Source organism: Arachis hypogaea, chromosome 12 (assembly GCF_003086295.3).
Source record: "Arachis hypogaea cultivar Tifrunner chromosome 12, arahy.Tifrunner.gnm2.J5K5, whole genome shotgun sequence".
Taxonomy (NCBI): domain Eukaryota; kingdom Viridiplantae; phylum Streptophyta; class Magnoliopsida; order Fabales; family Fabaceae; genus Arachis; species Arachis hypogaea.
Genome location: NC_092047.1, coordinates 59,935,686 through 59,956,566, shown reverse-complemented (window position 1 = coordinate 59,956,566; position 20,881 = coordinate 59,935,686). Strand labels below are relative to the sequence as shown.

The window sequence follows — 20,881 nt, the reverse complement described above, 5'->3', positions numbered from 1 at the left end:
CGTATGTTTTTTAGCACGTGCCTTTAAGATAATGTCAAACAAGTTATAATAATGAGAATTGATTAGAAGGCCACCTTGCGATAGGTATCGCCGTCTAGACAAGAATACAACTTCCGCATGCCAGATATTTAGTAAGGTGGAGAAATATGCACGATAATAAATCAGTGAATAATTAATTAATATAATTTTTAACATTTAAATATATATATTTTTTAAGAAATCTGAGCGATTAATATTTTTCTTTGTATTTATTTTGTATTTAAAATAATATTAGTCAACTTATTTGTTTATTAAAACTATATTATTGACTTCAATTTCTAATATTTTCATAATTTTTTAACTTTTTATGAGCAAAAGTTTTTTTTTATTGTTGGTTATTTTATGTTTTCCTAAAAAGACCGTAATATTACATATTTATATATACGTACAAAGTTTAATTCTATGAATGCATAAATTATTCAGAAAAATTGGATAGATCTGAAATTAAAAAGTATTCATTACACATCCTTTTTTTTCCTCTTGAACCACAAAGTAAGTTTGACTTTTTACACTCCAAATACGAAAAATCAATCCCAAAGAAGAATAAGAAAAATATCTTGCGCTCATTACATAATGGTGAACACGTAATACTATATATAGATAGTCGCCCCAATTAGTTAATATCTTATCCAACAACTTAACCAAACATGTCTTCGAACCCATCGATTATTGAAAATCTCCCATTCCAATCAACCACGTTCACCATACTCGCCCTTCTACTATTTCTTTACACACTATCTGTCATAACAAGAAATCGCAAAGGCCCATCCAAATCACCACTGGAGGCTGGTGGTGCATGGCCTTTAATAGGGCACCTCCACCTTTTTGGCGGCTCACAACCACCTCACGTGACGCTAGGCGAAATGGCCAAAAAGTACGGACCAATTTTCGCCATACGACTCGGAGTTCACAAGACTTTGGTTGTGAGCAGCAAGGAGATGGCCAAAGAGTGTTTCACAATTAACGACAAGGCGTTTGCTAGCAGGCCTACAGGCATTGCCTTTGAGGTGTTGGGTTACAATTTTTCAATGATAGGGTTCTGCCGTTACAGCGCCTATTGGCGCTATGTGCGTAAATTGGCCACCTTGGGGATCCTCTCTACCAACCAGACAGAGATACTGAAGCATATCATGGAGTCGGAGGTGAAGATCGCAATGAAAGCGAGCTATGATTTGTGGTTATTGAAGAAAACTTGTTCGGAAAAGGTAGTAATGAAAATTTGCATGGTAGTAACCAACTATTTATTAGCCATTGTTTTTAAAATTATTCTTTATTTTTAGAAAAAGTATAACTAACCAATTCTATATACAATCAATTTGAATATTTTTTCAAAAATTTAAAAAAAAATCTATTTTCAAAATTTTAAAAAGTAAAGTTAGATTTAGAAACACAGTTATCCACACTACAAAAAAAAAGCCTATGGTCACGGTAGCTAGTAAAAAGGGTGACCACAGATCTATGGTCACGGTTTTGGACCTATGGTCACGGTTTTTTACCGTGGCCTATTCTCTCGTAGCCATAGGTCTATAGTCACAGTTTTTATGGTCACGGTTTCAATTTTCAAAATCTGATACTTTAGGCCACGTTTTTTTTACCGTGACCATAGGTTAATCTATAGTCACGGTAAAAAAATGTTACCATAGCCTTATCTATGGTCACCCCTCCTTAAAACCGTGACCATAGATAAGGCTATGGTCACGGTTTTCACCGTGGCCATAGACTCTATGGTCACCCTTCCTTAAAACCGTGACCATAGCCCTATCTATGGTCACGGTTTTCACCGTGGCCATAGACTCTATGGTCACCCCACCTAAAACCGTGACCATAGCCATATCTATGATCACGGTTTTCCACCGTGGCCATAGACTCTATGGTCACCCTCCTTAAAACCGTTACCATAGCCTATCTATGGTCACGGTTTTTCACCGTGGTTATAGCCTCTATGGTCACCCCTCCTTAAAACCGTGACCATAGCCTATCTATGGTCACGGTTTTTCACCGTAGCCATAGCCTCTATGGTCACAGTTTTTTAAAACGGTGACTATAGCCTGTTGTTGTTTATGAGATTCAATTTTTTTAAATTATAATCACATCCCAAAATGATAATAATCACAAAATAAATCTAAAAATAAGAAATTCAAGAAATCTAAATCATAAAAGTTTCATTATAAGATAGATATGTTTAATTTTTAGTCTAAACAACACAAATCAAAATAGAGTAAAATTTTTTCAATTACATGTAATACCTCAAAAAGTACATAACACATCAAAATATTACATTTACATAACTAAGGTGGTAAGACCCATCTCATGTGATATTTGTATGGAACATATTTTCTTCATCACATCTTGTCTTCCTGCACGTAAAAGAAATAAACATGTTAGATATCTTGCAAAAATGCTTTTGATGATGCAATACATATGCAGCAAAAGAAGAGAAACATTCATCCACAGCAACACTCAAGAATTATTCACAACCATCATTCACTTCAAACAGCAGCTATTGCAAGAATGCAGCAGTAGTGATAGCTTAGACTCAAAAATTCATTAAAGTTATCACTACTGCACAAATAATTCAGAATTTGTTCATTCCAGTAGCAGCCAACACAAGAATAAGGCAGTAATAATACTATGCAGTAGCATCATATAAACCAGTTTAGCACAAAAGTAAAACAATGAAACAACAACATAGGATCAATAACAGTTTAAACCTAATCAACAGCACCAAACAAACTAATTTAGCACAGGACAGATCAATGAAGCAGCAGCAGGAAACTAAATTAGAACATGGCAAGTCATTACGAGCACAGGAAAACCAATTTCAGATAGAATAAACATCAAAGTTCAAACCCAAATCCACTACAAAATCAATTGAGTACCTAACCACCTAATTCAACTAAGCTAACCTAATCAAACAGCAACCAAAAGCATACTATTAATTTAACTAGAGGTTTCGAACAGTACTTACTTACAACATATTTAGCAAATCAAATCAATTTGGGGAAGCAGATAAACCCAGGATATAGCAAAGTTAATACACTAACATGTAAGACAGAACAGTACATTACCTGAGCGAAAGCATAAATTGCACGCACGAGTCTAGCATAAAATAGTTCAAGTATAAACTTAGATACACTTGCCAATGAATTATAGTCCAAATAATATAGTTTTCTCATATTCACTTAAGAAGTTGTGAGTTTAAATCTCCCTATTTTTAATAAAAAAAATTTAGATACACTTATCTTCCTATCTTTGTTTTCTTTTTGAATTTGTGGTCTTTAAATTTAAGTTTTATATATATGAAAAAATAAAACTAATATTAAGAGGATTAATCTTTAAAATTGGTCTTTCAATTTAAGTTTTATACGAAATTAACTGTACCTGAATTTTTATTTAAATTTATTAATAAATAATTTTTTTTATACACTTGATTTTGACATTAAAAGGAGGTTATGGTTAATTAGAGTATGTAATAAGATCTGAGTTATGATAATTGATAATCAAGTAGAAGGTTAATCAAGTTACTTATAAAAATAGATAGAAGAAAATGACATAAGCATTATTGTTTAATACATTAAAAAGGTGAAACATAAAGTAAGTGAACATGTCAAAAAGGAGACCCAAAAATGGGGTTTGAACTTAAAATTCAAAATACGCATCTTCCATTTAATTATTTTGAATGGGTCTTGGTATTTCTTTCACTTTGTAATAGTCTTGGAAAATTCTTGAGTATCTATTCAAGGTGTAGTCAAAACAGCTTGTCGCAACCTTCGTTGATAATTAGTTTATATCAAACAATAATTAGTTTATATTATATACTAACTATAATTACAATAATATAACATTATTATTTCTGAACTGAGATTTCAACTTTATGGCAAAGTCATTGCTTCAAGGTACAAATTAAGTAGCAGCAGCCAACACAAGAATAAGGCAGCAATAATACTATGCAGCAGCATCATATAAACCAGTTTAGCATAAAAGTAAATCAATGAAATAGCAACATAGGATTAATAACAAGAGAGAAAAAATAAAATAGAAAAAAAGCTTGAATTGTAAGTAAAATACACAAACAAAAAAAAATTAATAAATAAATAAATAGAAAGAAAAGGAAAAAAGTTGTGGCTGCTAAATCCTAATAAGAATTGGTGTTTAAAGTATTCCCTGACGCTAAGTCTAACAAATTGGTGTATGAGAAATAGTTATAGCTATATAATGCAGCAGCACAAGACACAAGTACACAACTGCATCAAACTTTACAAGTTCAATTAATATTTAATATTTAACTTTCTCATTCATGAGATTATAAGTTCAACAGGTAAAAATATCATTGAATGCTACAATACAAAGAAAATTTTACAGCATGTATGAACAAGCAATCACAGAAAATTTCCTCACCAAGTTTGCAGCACGGCAATTCAATTACTGATTCAATATCTATTTATAATGCAAGAAAGAGAAAACATCATCTTAGTTCCCATCTACAAATAAGAAGCATCACATTGCCTCAGGTAATACTTTGCTCAAATTGTAACTCAATGTTAAAGAAATGTAGAAAAGGCTACATAGATAACCAACAGCACTTAGTATTATGATTATGAATCTTCTGGTGATAAATTTTCTTTCAAAGCTTCAAATTCACAAATAACACTAACTGGACTCTCTTCTTAAGAGTAAAATACACTTACAAGCACATTCAATCGGATAAACACATAATCACAAAACTAGAAAGAGAATCTAGATTTGAATAAATTGATGCAGTTAATTTCTGTTTTGCATCATTGGATTCTAAACAAGCACAGCGATATTTTACTATATATATTTTACTATATACAAAATAGGTGAAACCATAGGATCAATCCACTTTATAGGATCAGTTTTGTTGTTCAAAGAAACAGAAACTAAAGTGAGATATGTTGTCCCGTTAGAGTATTTCATGAAACTGTATCTAAGGAGCAGAACCATAAACAACATGAACAATGATGCTATCACAATCCTGCCATACCACTTCTTCATTTTTTTTAATGATCCTATGAACAATGAAGTTGTTGAAGTGAAATATTCTATGCTTTAACAGTATGCTAGAACTAGAAACCAATAAGAAATGAAATCAATTGGTGAAAAATACAAAATACAAAATATAACACAGTCTAAAAGCCAGCATGACTTTTTTTTTATTATTTCTAAAAAGGCAACACAATTTTTTTATAATGTATAAATTTTGTTTTCATTTCACCAAAAGTTGTAAATAGGTTCTAGGTAGCATTTTTCTCATCATTGATTAAAACTGCTTAACCTTAATGTACAGCAAAAATAAGATCTTCATTCTTTTCATACAGCAAATACCAAAGGAAGGTACAACCAATCCAAAATAATATGATGAAGGAACAGGAATCGCATTATACCTGTAACTTTTAATGTCGTTCTGCAGCACTTTGATTGTCTCAATGACAATCAACCCATCAAAGAGTTACTTATCTTCAAGATCTCTATCCCATTCACGATAGCGTTCCCGCTTCCTCCTCGCGCCAGCGACGCTCCCACCTGAATCTTTAGTCCTTCCTGAGACATCAACGTCGCATTCACAACAAAATCTCTGTAATAAGGAGCGCGACACCTACTCTTCTTCCTCGCGGTAACAGGAAGCTCACGGTGAGACGCGACAGAGGAGCTCGGCGACGCTAGGGTTTCTGCTTTCATCGATCTTGGGGGCTGTGACGAAGCAGGGGATGGGAGGAAGGTGAACGACAATGGTAGGGGCTGGGAGGAAGGGAAACGACGTACGATGGAGGGGGTTGGGAGGAGGTCGAAGGAAAATGGTGAGAATGGGGCTGTAACGCGAAGTGATTGGGGTTTTTTTTGTTCTAAGTTAGGAGGGAATGGGGATTTTGCTGGGAGGGAGGGGGAAATTTTGGGATTTTGGGGGGGGGGGGGGGGGGGGGGGGTGGGAACGACGGCGTTTAAAGGGAGGGATAATTTAAAAAAATGAATTAAAAAAAAAAAACGTGATCATAGACCACTTTAGGCCACCTCTAATAACTATGACCATAGACCCTTTTAGATCACCCTTTCGAAAAATCGTGACCATAAACTTTTTTGGTCACTGTAAAAAATCGTGACCATAGACCCCTTTAGGTCACTCCTAAAATCGTGACCATAGACCCTTTTAGGCCACCCACCAAAACCGTGACCATAAACTACTTTAGGTCACCCCCAAAACCGTGGCCAAAGACCACTTTAGGTCACCCTTTTTTGAAAAATCGTGACCATAGACCCTTTTTTGTCACCGTAAAAAATCGTGGCCATAGACCCCTTTAGGTCACCCCTAAAACCGTGACCATAGACTCTTTTAGGCCATCCCCCAAAACCGTAACCATAGACCACTTTAGGTCACCCCCCAAAACTGTGACCAGAGGTACCCTATGGTCACCCTTTTTGTAAAAACCGTGACCATAGACCCTTTTTGGTCACTGTAAAAAACCGTGACCATAGACCCCTTTAGGTCACCCCCTAAAATCGTGACCATAGATCCTTTTAGGCCACCTTTTTTTAGAAAACCGTGATCATAGAGGGTCTATGTCACGGTTTTTAACCGTGACAAAAAAAACCGTGGCCATAGACCCAAAATGTTGTAGTGCCATCTGAACTCCTAAGTTCGATCTCTCCTACTAATTTTTTTCTGCCGCTGCGATCTTCTTCTACAATTTTTCTCGAGCGCCCTCAAAATTCATCGCACCTCGCATGTCGCCACGTCCTACCCCAACTCTTCTCTTGGCGGCACTGTGCCCCTCCCTCTCCAATCCTGATCGCTGCGATGCCGCATCTTTTCATGCAACACCAAGTCCCGCAACGCCACACCCTCCCTTTCGGAACCCTCTCAACTACGACGTGTGTGCCTTCCCAGACAGTTATATTCCTCATGTCACAACGCCTTTCTTTGCAACTTGTCGTCCAGTGATGCAGTGTCCTCCTTCTCTGAATTTCAAAATAATTTCTGAAATTAGCGTCGTGCACCAAAATTATCTCTAAAATTCCAATTGCACTAATTACGTCTCTGAAACTGACAAAAGTGCACTACGTTAGTCCTTGACCTATTTTTCATTAGCGGCGTGATGACATGACATGATAACGTGGATTGTTAATGACATGTGTCACTCCATAGTTTGGTCACGTGTAATGATATGAATGTGTTGACCAGTGACACATGGCATGCTGACGTGGACGGTTGTAATACGTGTCACAATGCTATTTGACCATGTGTCAATTTGTGCCACGTGTCACAACATATTTGTCCACGTGTCATCCACTATGTCATCATTGTAGATAGTTGCACCAAATTAGTCCTTCTCTTTGCATTAAGTGACTCATTTTAATCCCTACAATTGAATGTTGTGCACCAAACTATTCCTTTTACCAATTTTTTTCATTTTTTAAATTTAAAATTCTCAACATCTTTGGATGCACTAATTTCAATCCTATTTTTTTCACATATCGTTTAAATACAAAGGCTTTTACATAAATTTTTAAGATTTTAGTTTTAATTATATAATTTTTCTATAATAATTTAACATTGATAATTTTTGTATATATAAGTATGTTATTATAAAAAAAAAAAGAATTATATGATTGATTAGACATATTTTTTCATTCAAAAACACATTTTTTTTTGTTCTTATGGAATATACATTTTTAATTGTGTGTAAATGGGCTATAGACTAAGACACTTCAAGTACCCTCACTACCATCTCTGACTTCTTTCGTCTAGCCTAGACGAAAGAGGTTAGAGATAGTAATGAGGGTGCTTGAAATGCCTTCACGTCTATTCCAAGACGACGGTTAGGGGTACTTGCAAGAAAAAAAATATTTTATAAAAGCACTTGTATTTAAACGTGTGAAAAATAGAATTAAAATTAATACATTTAAAGATATTGAGAATTTTGATCAATTTATAAGAAAAAGAAGAAAAAATTAGTAAAGGGACTAGTTTGGTGCACAACATTCGATTTTAGAGACTAAAATGAGTCACTTAATACAAGTGAGCGACTAATTTAGTACATCTACAATAATGACATAGCGGACGACACGTGGATGAATACAGTTACAACACGTGACACAAATTAACATGTGTTCAAATAGTATTGTGACACGTTGCACAACTGTCCACGTCAGCATTGTGACACTTTATCACACAATTACACATGGTCAAACCATAGTGACGCATGTCATTACTAGTTCACGTTATCAAGCCATATCATCACGCCGTTAATGAAAAATGAGTCAGAGACTAACATGGTGACGTAATTAATGCAATTGAAATTTCAGGAACGATTTTTGTGAATAAACGCCAATTTCAGAACCATTTTGGGTTTAACTCTCTCCGAACCCCTTTTCCTCCTCTTAAGTTTTGGATGTTTCTTTTTACTAATTTTAAAAGTTTCTTTCTTATAAGTTTCGTATGTGTTATGTGTTTTTGGAAGCTTTTTTTGTTATGTGTTTCGGAATTTTTTTCTTATGTTTTGGATGTTTCTTTTTTTTTAGATTTTAGATGATTTTTTTAATAGTTTTAGATGTTTTATTTTTTATTTTTTGATTTTTTTCAATAATTTTAAATGTCTCATTCTATTAGATTTTGAATTTTTTTAAAACGATTTTGGATATCTCTCTTTTGTTAGATTTTGGATGTTTCTATATCCGAAAGCAATACGTTCTTCTTTACTATAATTGAAAGAGTTTTGGATAAACTTTTATAATAATTTTGGTTGTTTATTTTTGTTCCATTTAAAATATTTTTTTTATTTTTTTTACTATGAGTAAAAGTAAAAATAAAATTAATGTAACTCTTGAGTTAAAGTACTTTTTTTTCATTAACAAACTCTTTTTTTTACTAATTACTGCAATTAACTGCATCCCTAATTAATTACTTAACAAATTTTTTATTTTTATATTTATCATACTTTTTTTCTTTTTTTTTCCTCCTTAACACACTATAATTTTTTCCTTTATCATTACTCATGATTTTAAATTTTAAATTTTATATTCAAATAAATTCTATTAATATTTTAAATTCTAAATAATAATCTTAAATTATAAAATTTTAATTTTAATCTCTAAAAGAAATTGAAAAGTAATTTTATAATAAAAATTATTTTTACGCTAATTTTTCTGAAAAATTTTTTACTATATATAAACTAGGGGACGAAACAATTAATAGTAATTTAGAATATAAAATTCTAAATTCTAATTTTGAAATCAATATTTTTAATAACGACAATAGTATTTGTTTAATAAAAAATTAGTTAAAAAGTTGTGAAAACATTGTCGTATTTAAATTTAATTGACTATTTTATTTCATAATTTGATTAAAAAATTAATTTAAACAATTTCGTACTAACTATATCATTTATGTATTTTATATATTAATAATAATATAAATTAAAAATTGAATTAATAATATAATGTATTGTTTTTATCTCTCGCAAACTTTAACATACAAGCAGAGCATTAGAAAAATAATTCATTATGATGCTAGATGGTACATACAAATCTAATTATGAGAAAGGTGGCTAATTTTTTATAAAATAGAAATATTATTGGTGATTTAGATGGTACATACAAATCTAATTATGAGAAAGGTGGCAAATTTTTTATAAAATAGAAATATCATTGGTGTTTTAGTTAGAAATTGGTGCAGTTAGTGTATTTACAAATTAATGGACGTGTTAGAGAAAAGTTATAACATGAAAGGGGTGTGTTGCTAGCACGTGGGGTGCGTGCTACCGTGATACGTGGGGGCTCGCTGCTGCATGTTTCAGTCTGTTGCTTGGTGATGTAACACGTGGCGAGGCGTGCTAAATCAACATGTGGGGACATGTTGCACGTGTCTCAGTCTAGTTGGTTGCTGAAGTAATACCGGAGGGCATGTTGAGTCAGCACGTAGAGGGGCGTGTTGCCACGTGTCTCAGTCTGGTTTATTGATGAAGCAACACGTGGAGAGTGTGTTGAGTGCTCCCCCAAAATATCACTGGGGTCTTCGATAACCACGCTATGCTCCATGCGGAATGACTCCACCTAAAACATGGTTTGTTAAAAAAATTAAAAAAAGGTACCGTCAATCAAATATGTATCGTCAATATAATGCACAACTAAAATAGGAACTGTTACCTCATGGTAATTGGTATCTCAGTCAGTAGAAGATACTGTCTCGGTACGGGTGCAACACACGACAGTCGCTCCCATGCCCAAACAAACAACAGATTAAAAAGGCCATCCATCTCCTTTGTATCATACCGTGATGCACGGCATAGTACCCTATAAAGATGTGCTGATAAGAAGTTATTCGGGTTTAATAAATTCAAAGCATTAAAATCTCAATGGAAAGGTTGGAAGGGACTAAGAAAAGAATGACACAAAAACAAAAGAATATTGGCACACCCCAAAGACAGCAAAAACATAAAAGGATAGGTAAGATTTTTTTTTCCTACTACACCTCTAAAAAAATATGTTCTTAGCAACCTAGGTCACTGGTAGAGATTCCCTACTAGACCTTCAAAAAGCCTGCCTTTGACAACCTAGATCAGGGGGATGAAAATTGAAAGAGACTAGCACACAGAATCATCTTAGTGTTGGACCCTTCAATCTTCTTCATGCAACAAGCGAAGCAAATCACTCACCTCACTTAATCACACTAAAAAAAACGTGCATAAAACAACTGAAAATTTTATTCATCAAAAGTTCTGTAAATTGTCTCACCAAAGGGTTTAAATAGGCCCCTAACAAACTAGCTATAAGATAAGATAACTTAATTTAAATCTCCTAAAAATGAGATGACTAATTTAAATCAGATTTAACTTTATTAGATTAGACCATATTTGATTTAAATTTTAAAATCCTAAAGATATGATAACTAATTTAAATCAGATTTGATCTTATTAGATTAGATCAGATTTGATTTAAATTTAAAATTCCTAAAAATACTACTAAGCAAATCAGAAATAAATCAAATCTTCCAACAAACTCTAACAGCAAAACAAATTAAATAAATGTCTAAAAAATTCAAAAATTAATAATAATTTAAGCCTCCCACTGAATTTGAGAAGCATTATTGTGCTTCTTTCTGTGCTGACTTAGCCCAATGGACCTTATGAGTTGTCGTCATTTCAGCACCACTGTTTTTGAGATAGATTCTTGGTCTTCTTAATGTCCAAGACTGGCATGGTATAATTATTATAGTATTCAGGTTCTTGAATTTGGCGAGATTACCATTCTGCTTCTTAACTCTAAAATGATAAAAATACCCTCATGAACACGTATCATCATCTCCCTCTTCAAAAAGATTTGTCCTCGAATCTTGAATGAGAAGCTCTTTTTCCCTCCAAGGAATCCAAACCCAATCTCTGGGTTTAAATACCATGGTTTGATGGCTCTTCTCTACCCACTGAATTATGGCTATGTCTCTCATGTGTGCATGTTCAATCTTTCTAACCATACTTTCACCATCTTGTCCAAAGTGTGCAATTAGTTGTCTTTCTTCCTTTTCATCCATATTAATGACTCCATAATTGATCAGTGAATCTGCAAAACCTTGAAAAATTAAGGACTTTTTGGAATTCAATGATACTAATGTACTCTTGTCTAAGCTAGAACTTTCTATATCTCTCTCACAAGTATGTTTATTGCTCTCAGTTTCTTTGTCGCTCATTCACTCCTCTCTTCACTATTATCATCTTTTCTCTCAAAACTCTCGCTTTCAATTAAACATTGATAATTTTCACTCAAACACCCACTCTTTTTCTCTGTTTCTTTTCTCTCTTGATTTGTAAATTTCTCACATTCCAAGGACCCACTTGAGAAATTCTGCACTTTTAAATCCTCCAAGCACACATCACCCTCTATAGCATACTCAAAAAATTCTTTCATCACTGGCTTGGATGAAAAATATGAGATACGCTTAGGAAAACTCATCTTCTTATGTCGATCCATAATATTCTTCTTCATCTGCTCCAACTCAATCACAACATTGACTAAATCCTCCATGGTTGTCTATGATGCCAGGATCTGCCTTTAAATTCTGATATGCATATTTTGATAGCATTGAGGTTACTATCAACATCTTCTGGTTGTCTATGACGCCGAGATCTGGATGAAGTCTCTACCTTAGACTCCTTAGATTGATTATAAATAAATTCTCGAGACCACGCTTGTCAGCTAGTGGATAAAGAATTAATTCTTGAAGCCATGTCCTCAAGAAGCTCTCCAATCCTTTCTAGTATGCTAGTGATTGCGTTGAAGCGGAAAGTCATTTGTGGATTGGGGGTCGCTTTGTCATTAGCAATCACTGAAGAATCTATGAAAGAAAAGACCTCACAACACTCTTTTCACGTGTATCATTCGGAGTAGGACATTTGTATTTACACTCAATATGTGACTTTTATCCTCTATTGAGCTCACCACTCTTGCCTTTTTTTCGCTCTTGGATTGCTTCAAAAAGTTGTAATTCAGAAAATGAGGAATTGAGACACCAAACTAAGATAATCTGAAGAATGATAAAGACGTTCAACTTGACAAAAAGACAACCAAAGTATGTGACAAAGGAAGAAAAACAATAAGTGATACTAAGATGACAGAAACTAAAAAAATTGAATCCTAATTGGAACCCAAAAGAAATTTGGAAAGCTAAAACAAAGCTAAAAAAATTGATGATTTTTTGTTTGTGTAGAAGACGCTAACGTAATTGCAAAACCAAAATTTAAAGATGAATTTTTTTTCTTTTTTTAATTTTTTTGACGTCTTTTTTTTTTACATTTTTTTAGACCTTGACCTTAAGATATAATAATTACAGAAACACAAAACTAAATAAGAAATTTCATTTTTTTTACTCTGAAGTAAATTTACAGAAATTAAAGAGAAAAATAAAGGGATAGATAAGGTTTTTTTTTTCTACTAGACCTTTAAGAAACTTGTTCTTAACAACCTAGGTCACCGAAAGGGATTCCCTACTAGACCTTCAAAGAACCTGTCCTTAACAACCTAGATCAGAAGGATGAAAATTGAAAGAGAATAGCACACAGAATCATCTTAGTGTTGGACCCTTCAATCTTCTTCATGCAACAAGCAAAGCAAATCACTCACCACACTTAATCATACTAAAAAAAATATGCATAAAGAAACTGAAAAATTTATTCATCAAAATTTCGGTAAATTGTCTCACCAAAGGTGTTTAAATAGACATCTAACAAACTAGCTGAAAGATAAGATAACTAATTTAAATCAGATTTGATCTTATTAGATTAAATCATATTTGATTTAAATTTTAAAATCCAAAAGATATTATAACTAATTTAAATCAGATTTGATCTTATTAGATTAAATCAGATTTGATTTAAATTTAAAATCCCTAAAAATACTACTAAGCAAATCAGAAGTAAATCAAATCTTCAAACAAACTCTAACAGCAAAACAAATTAAAATAAATGTCTAAAAGACTTGAAAATTAATAATAATTTAAGCCTCCCACTGAATTTGAAAAGCATTATTGGGCTTCCTTCTGTCCTGACTTAGTCCAATGGACCTTATAAGTTGTCGTCATTTCAGCACCACTGTTTTTGAGACGGATTTTTGGTCTTCTTGATGTCCAAGACCGACATGGTATAATTCTTCTAGTATTCAAATCTTTGAATGTGACGAGATTATCATTCTGCCCTTTAGCTCTAAAGTGACGAAAATACCATCTTGAACACGTATCTGCGCGAGACATGTTGACCCCAACTATAAGTATGGATCCTCTCAAAATCGCGAAGCAACGGAAGATATTTCGCGTGGGCATATGCGATCGACTTATCCGTGAATAGGGTCGAACCCAACAAACAGAAAATCTGGCATCTGACGTATCTCTGAATAGACTTCTCAATGTCCAATGGCTCTACGTCTCTGATACAGCAAACCCAACCCAACTTTATATAAGATTTCGAAGAAGTACTAACAACAGATTCGTGGCCGAATATCGCAATGCTCTGGCCCTATAGGAATTCGCTACTGTCCAACCGCTCACAGTAGGCTCACCCATCGGCAATACAAAGGTATGAGTTTTCAGCCTCCACCTTTCCACCAGAACACCTAATAAGAGGTGATATCTTCTTATCACTCCAATCCTAGAAACATGGTAAAATCCCGTTGAGTGCAAGTAGTTTTCGACCATCGAATTTCACGTCTGCGATGATCCAATTTATTACAAACCAACAGATCCCTGTTAGGCTAGTTCAACAAAAAATATATTTATTCATTAAATATATCAATTAGTTTAAATAAATAAAAATTACTACAAATAAATATTTATAATACTAATTTACATCAATATAAATATTGTTATTTCTAATCATAAATAAAAAATATTTATTTGTTTAAATATTATAAATAACTAAAATATTTATTTTTGAAAATAAATAAATCTAAATAATATTTATTTTCAAAAATAAATAAAATATTTAATCATATTTATTTATTAAAATATTTTTTGCAATATTTAATAATAAAATATTTTATAAATATTCACATATTTATTATAATATTTATTAATAAATAAATATTTATTTATTTAGTAAAATTTAAATTATTTATTAAATGTACAGAAAAATAATTCCATTATAACAAAAAATTCAAAAAAATTATATATTCATATTTATATAAAATAAAACATGATTATACTGGACAAATAAAAATATTATTCAAAAATTAATAAATTAAAAAATATTAAAATAACAATGCTATATTTTCATATGATACAAACAATAATAAAATTAAAAAAATTTAAATACATAAAAAAATAAAATTTATCAACTTACATATAATTCAAATAATTAATAATATATTTTTTGGATGCAGTATACTTACGTGCTATTTTTTATTAATGATATTCATATATTTTTTTTATATAATCACTCCTTTTATTTTAAAATACGTTATGCTACTAATACTACTAATCTAACTCTCTTAGGGTGTGTTTGAAAACCACGTTAGAAGAGAAAAAGCACCTTACAGTTTTTTAAAAGCTTCAATTTTTGGTTTGGCTAAGTTTTCTCTCTATAAACGCAAAAGTGATTTTAGTCTCAAAATCACGTTTACAAAAAGTAACAATTACTAGCTTTTGGCCATTAATATTTAATATTTATTTATTTTACTATCTTTATCCTTTATACATATTATTATATTATTTATAGAATTGTTATTATTTCTTTTTATATGAGTTTTTTTATTATTTATTATTTATATTTTTTATTAATTTTTTATTTGACATTATATATTTTTATAATGGTAATTTTGGTACATTATATTTATTATTATCTTTTTATAATATAATCTATTGATCCCATTGGGTAAAATAAATGAAATGAAAAAATTAACCATAAATAATAATAATGGTAAAAAATTATAGCATACTAAAAAAAAGTACTAAAAATATACTATATAAAAACATATAAAAAAAGTATAAAAAAAATTAAACATATATAAAAAAATAACATTATAATTTAATATCATATCCTTTTTAGTAATTATTTATCTAAAAGTGATTTTAATTAATATTATCCAAACAATATTTATTTTATCAAAATCAATTTTAGTATAGAGTTATCAAACATAAATTACATTGACACAAATTTATTTATACTCAAAATTAATTCTATAAAATCACTTTTATTTAAACCTCACTTTAACAAATCACAATCCAAACACACAGTTTTCTTCTTCTTCACTTCAGTTTCTCTCTCAAATTCACTCGGTCTTTGCATTTTGGCGGAGGAGGAGCTAGTCTTCTTCTTCTTCACTTCAGTTTCTCTCTCAAATTCACTCGGTCTTTGCATTTTGGCGGAGGAGGAGCTCTATTTAAAGAGCTTGGGTCTGCGTTGCTAATTTTCGGAGCTGACGTTTCTACTCCATCATGTCCTTCGTGTGTTGGCCGGGTTCTGCCAAGATGTGAGCCTGGCCACCTGACCCTGCACAAATGGAGAAAAATAAGAAGACGTGTCAAACAAGGCACAGAAGCACCTTCAAAAAAAAAAAAAAACAAACAAAACAAACAAAGTACAGAAGCTATCTATCTAATACAGTAATACTTGCCTTTATAATTATTTTTTTAACAGCGCTTAGCTATGTCAAGTAAAAGTGGTCTTTTATTAAAAATAAATATTATTAAAATTTTTAAAATAAATAATTATATTTTTATATATAGAAACATTATTTTGTTAAAAAAATAATTAATTTTTAGATTAATCAAACATAATTACAATAGTTAATTTTTTAAATATTAAAAATATATTTTAATGCTCGCTCTTTAAATTTAAGATTAAATGTGAAAGATTAATATAATAAATTTTAAAAATTAGAGTTACTACCAGAAGATAGATAAGGACAAGAGACAAATTATAGTGGGGGAATTAGGAGTGGTAATGAGAGAAAAAAAATAGTAAAACAAAATTATGAATATGAAGACAAAACAAAATTAAACTTGTTTTAAACAACTTTTGATGGAAAAGAAGGACAAATTAAAAATAACCATTTTTAAACATTAAAAATTAAAAATTTACATAATGCTGGTCGCGGAACGGTGTCCCTGTGCGAGAACTTCAAAGTGTCTCATGAGATTCTCACCAGTGGCAACTGCTCTCCCCTCCAATCGGAGCTAATCTTCTTGTCCAGCCATACCACACCAAACATCTCGCTCGCATTGTAATATAGCTTAATGTAGTTTATCCTCTGCTTTCAAAGCTTTAACAAGGGTGCGATCCCGAAGACAACGTGGTAGAGTTGTGTCTGGTCTGCGGTGATTTGCCAAGATTTGCGGCAAGTAAGGGCGAATGTACAGTTTAAGAAACTAACGGTGGATATGGTGACATTAATGGTGAGGATTGTATTTAATTCTATTCCTAAAAGAATGTCGGTGTGGGTGTGGCCGTGTGGGTATGGGTGTGAATGGAGAATGGGGGCTCGTGATAGTCAACTTCTCGATCTTTCCTACTTAAATTGAATTTAAAAAAAGAAAAGTGAAATTCTGAACAACATAATTTAAAAATTGCAATTGAAAAAATAAAGAGTTAATGGGTAATGGTGGTGGAAGAAGTTGAAGGAATGAGATGAGTAGAAGAAGTAGATAAAAGAGGTTAATTTAAGAATTTGAGTAAACTACTATTTTTACTCATGAAAGTTGAAAATACTGACACATTTACCCATAAAAAAAGAAAATTACTATTTGTACTCATGAAATATGGATTTCGAATAACAAAATTATCTAAATACTAAAAAATTACCTAAAATTTCTAAATTACCCTTATCTTTACCACCACACCACCTCCTTCACCCAATCACCTTTCTAATTCTAACCCTCTTCACCCAGCCACCATTCCCCTTTTCCTTTTTAATCTCAAATCCCACCACCATCTCATCTCCTTTATCACTACCATCACCACCACCACCACTATATCTCCATCATCATCTTCTTCACATAAAGCAGCAGCAGCAGCAGCAACAACAACAACAACAATAGAAAAAGCAAAGAAAAACAACGATTCTTCCTCCCTCACTAAACAGCGTCGACGACGATGGTGGCAGTGACACCCACTGGCGTCATTGCCCTCTCCTCCTTCTCCGATCTCTTGCGCGCTCTCTTCCTTCCAGACCAGCGACAACGACAGCGACAGACTCAATCAATGGCGGCGACAGACGTGACGGAGCCGGCAGCAGCAGGGCACGACGGCGGCGACAGCTCCCCCTCGCATCTTCTCTTCGGACTCCCTTAACAACGGCGACGATGATGCGATAGCGGCAGCGAGTCCCCACGTTGCCAGTGCGGTCTCCCTCCCCCTCTTCTTCTCTTCTTTTTTTTCGGGTGGGGGTGTGTGTGTAATGTCTCCGTGTGTGGGTTTTGGAGGAAAAGGAAGTGGTGGCTGGGTGAAGGGGGGTGGTGGGATTTGAGATTAGAAAGGAAAAGAGGGGTGGTGGTTAGGTGAAGAGGGTTAGTGTTAGAAAGGTGATTGGGTAAAGGAGGTGGTATGGTGGTGAAAATAAGGGTAATTTAGAAATTTTAGGTAATTTTTTAGTGTTTGGATAATTTTGTTATGCGAAATCCATATTTCATGAGTACAAATGGTAATTTCCTTTTTCTATGGGTAGATATGTCAGCGTTTTCAACTTTTGTGGGTAAAAATTATAGTTTACTACTTTACTCTAAGAATTTTAAAGAAAGTTTAACGGAATTAACTTTAAATTTACCGATTGGAGAATTTTTGTTGAATAGAATTCATTTCATGGCTGTTTCATTAATTTAATTTTTAATAATTAATTTTGTGAGTGCCTAAATCTTTTATGTTATAAATGATTATTTAAATACAAACTACACATGTAATGTTGAGTTCTTTAAATACAAATTCCAATAGATACAATACATTTTTTAACCAATTCTATACATCTCATTTATGTTAACAATTTTTGTTTAATTTTTTTAAATTTTGTTCTCATTTGTCATCAGCCAAAATTTCATGTTCCTGATCCAACAAGCAAAGCATAGAAAAGCTTTATGGCAAATACTAACAAGCTAGTATTATTTGTGTACCAACAACAGGTTACCGAGATGAAGAAATGGATAGGGGATATAACCTTGAACATCATGTTTCGAATAGTGGTGGGGAAACGTTTTGGTGTTGTGGTGGGAAGCGACTGCGGCGGCAACGAGGAGAACGTACGGCTTTGGAAAGCAGTTAGAGAGCTTTTCGAGCTGAGTGGGTCATTCTCGATTTCAGATGCGATGCCATATTTGAGATGGTTAGATTTAGATGGGAAAGAGAAGGCAATGAAGCGAACCAGAGATGAGTTGGACTACTTCGTTCGAATTTGGCTTGACGAACACAAATGGAAGAGGCTTTATGGCGTAGGAAAACAAAAAGATCATCACCATGATGATTTCATGGACACGCTTTTGTCTACCGTTGATGAAGAATTTGATGGTCGTGATCCTGATACTATAATCAAAACCACATGCCTGGTATGTATGTGTATATATATATATATATATATATATATATATATATATATATATATTTCCAATATTAGTACTGAGACTAAGAAAAAGTTAAATAGTTGATAAAAATATACATTCTCTTTTTTTATGAAACATTTAAATGATATTTTTTATTTATAAAATATATTTTTTTTTTGTAAAAATAACATATATTTTAATGGATATTAGTGGCTAAGAGGAGAGGAATTGAATATTAACCTCTTTTTATTTTATTTGAATAATCTTAGAATTGAATAAAACTTCTAAATTCTATAGTGTTGTTTCAAATGAAAAATAGAAGATTATTTTATTTTGTCTATTGTTGAACGAGGAGCTAAAACAAGAGTGAAAAACATAATCTTCTTAAAGTGAAACCACTTGGGAAATTTAAAGAAATTGTATCGCATTAATGAGTATCTTTCTTCACTTTAATTTGAAACTCGCCAAAATCATATAGGTGAGGATATAACACACGTACATCATGTCATCACATTTGTTTTTAATCTTTTCCTCCTTAATGCATTTTCTCTCCTAGTAAAATCGTTCAAAAATATAATTACATTTTTTTCACCCTTCTCTATGTGTGTATATCTTCAGGCCATGATTATAGGTGGAACAGACACTACTACCGGAACTGTAACTTGGGCTCTCTCGTTACTTCTCAACAATCGAAATGTTCTAAACAAAGTGAGAGACGAATTGGACTCACAAATTGGGAGGAAAAAAATGGCAGTAGAGGAATCAGACTTGAACAGCTTGGTATATCTCCAAGCCGTCATCAAAGAAACAATGCGCTTGTACCCTGCAGTACCACTAGGTGCTCCACATGAGTCCATGGAAGATTGCAATATTGGTGGTTATCATATCCCTGCTGGTACACGCCTCTTGACTAACATATCAAAGATTCATCGTGATCCTACAATATACGATGATCCTTTGGAATTTCGACCAGAGAGATTTCTTAAGGAACATAAGGATATCGACTTTAAGGGCCATAATTTTGAATTCATTCCGTTCGGTGCTGGTAGAAGAATGTGTCCTGGGATCCCATTTGGCCTTCAAATGATGCAACTAATGCTTGCTAATTTGTTACATGGGTTTGATATTGTTACTGTTGATGGAAAGCCAGTAGATATGGTTGAAGAGGTTGGGCTAACCAGCGTCAAAGCTTCTCCACTCCATGTTATTCTTACTCCGCGTCTCTTCGCTCCACTTTATTATGGTAAAAACTAAAAGGTAGTGCATGATAATAACCTTATACGACAGATTATAAGTGTTTGTGAAGCAGTAATATTGTAGGATTGTGTTCTATTCACTGCTTCTAATAAATACTTCAACTTTGGGTAATAAGAAGTTCCACTAAATCTTTATGATGAAATTTACTAATTAAGTGGATAAAGTGTAACAAATAGTTGATACTAGTAATTTCTTGAAATGAGGGTATATATATATAAAGTAAATTATATATCGATAATGCTAGAGATAAAATATCTTTAAATTATTTTATTTAAACATAATTTTATACATGTAATATTTTTAATTATATATTTATTATATTTAATATTTAATTATTATAATAGTAATTAAAGAAGGATTTTTTTAAATAAAATGAATTCAGTCTCACTTTAAAAATATGATAAAAAAGGATTTTTTTAAATAAATAAAATAAATATATTAATTACTTAAATATATATTTACGAGCGTTTTTATCGAAAAGTATCACATCACTTATCTCGTTTATATTGTAAACGAAATAAGTTAACACATATCTCGTTCATACTGTAAACGAGATAAGATTGA

The 20,881-nt window shown here is 32.4% G+C and overlaps 1 protein-coding gene and 2 long non-coding RNA genes across 3 annotated transcripts; 1 reads left to right on the top strand and 2 right to left on the bottom strand.

Moving 5' to 3' along the window:
- Nucleotides 1-619: 619 nt before the first annotated feature.
- LOC112727424 (cytochrome P450 CYP82D47) lies at nt 620-20,471 on the top strand. The gene is made up of 3 exons (XM_025777161.3): nt 620-1,244; nt 18,647-19,066; nt 19,679-20,471. The coding sequence occupies exons 1-3, from the start codon at nt 687-689 to the stop codon at nt 20,312-20,314; spliced, it is 1,614 nt and encodes a 537-aa protein (XP_025632946.1). The 5' UTR covers nt 620-686; the 3' UTR covers nt 20,315-20,471.
- Nucleotides 2,182-5,962, bottom strand: LOC112727425 (uncharacterized). The gene is made up of 2 exons (XR_003165754.2): nt 5,445-5,962; nt 2,182-2,396 (listed from the first exon to the last, which is right to left on the bottom strand). It is a non-coding gene; the product is annotated as an uncharacterized lncRNA (long non-coding RNA).
- LOC112727426 (uncharacterized) lies at nt 15,603-17,043 on the bottom strand. The gene is made up of 2 exons (XR_003165755.3): nt 16,617-17,043; nt 15,603-16,025 (listed from the first exon to the last, which is right to left on the bottom strand). It is a non-coding gene; the product is annotated as an uncharacterized lncRNA (long non-coding RNA).
- Nucleotides 20,472-20,881: the final 410 nt, after the last annotated feature.

Excerpts from the sequence above, each read along its gene's own strand:
- LOC112727424 (XM_025777161.3), top strand. The coding sequence starts at position 687 with ATGTCTTCGAACCCATCGATTATTGAAAATCTCCCATTCCAATCAACC. Across the intron at positions 1,245-18,646 it reads AGAAAACTTGTTCGGAAAAG|GTTACCGAGATGAAGAAATG; the intron begins GTAGTAATGAAA and ends TACCAACAACAG. Across the intron at positions 19,067-19,678 it reads TAATCAAAACCACATGCCTG|GCCATGATTATAGGTGGAAC; the intron begins GTATGTATGTGT and ends GTATATCTTCAG.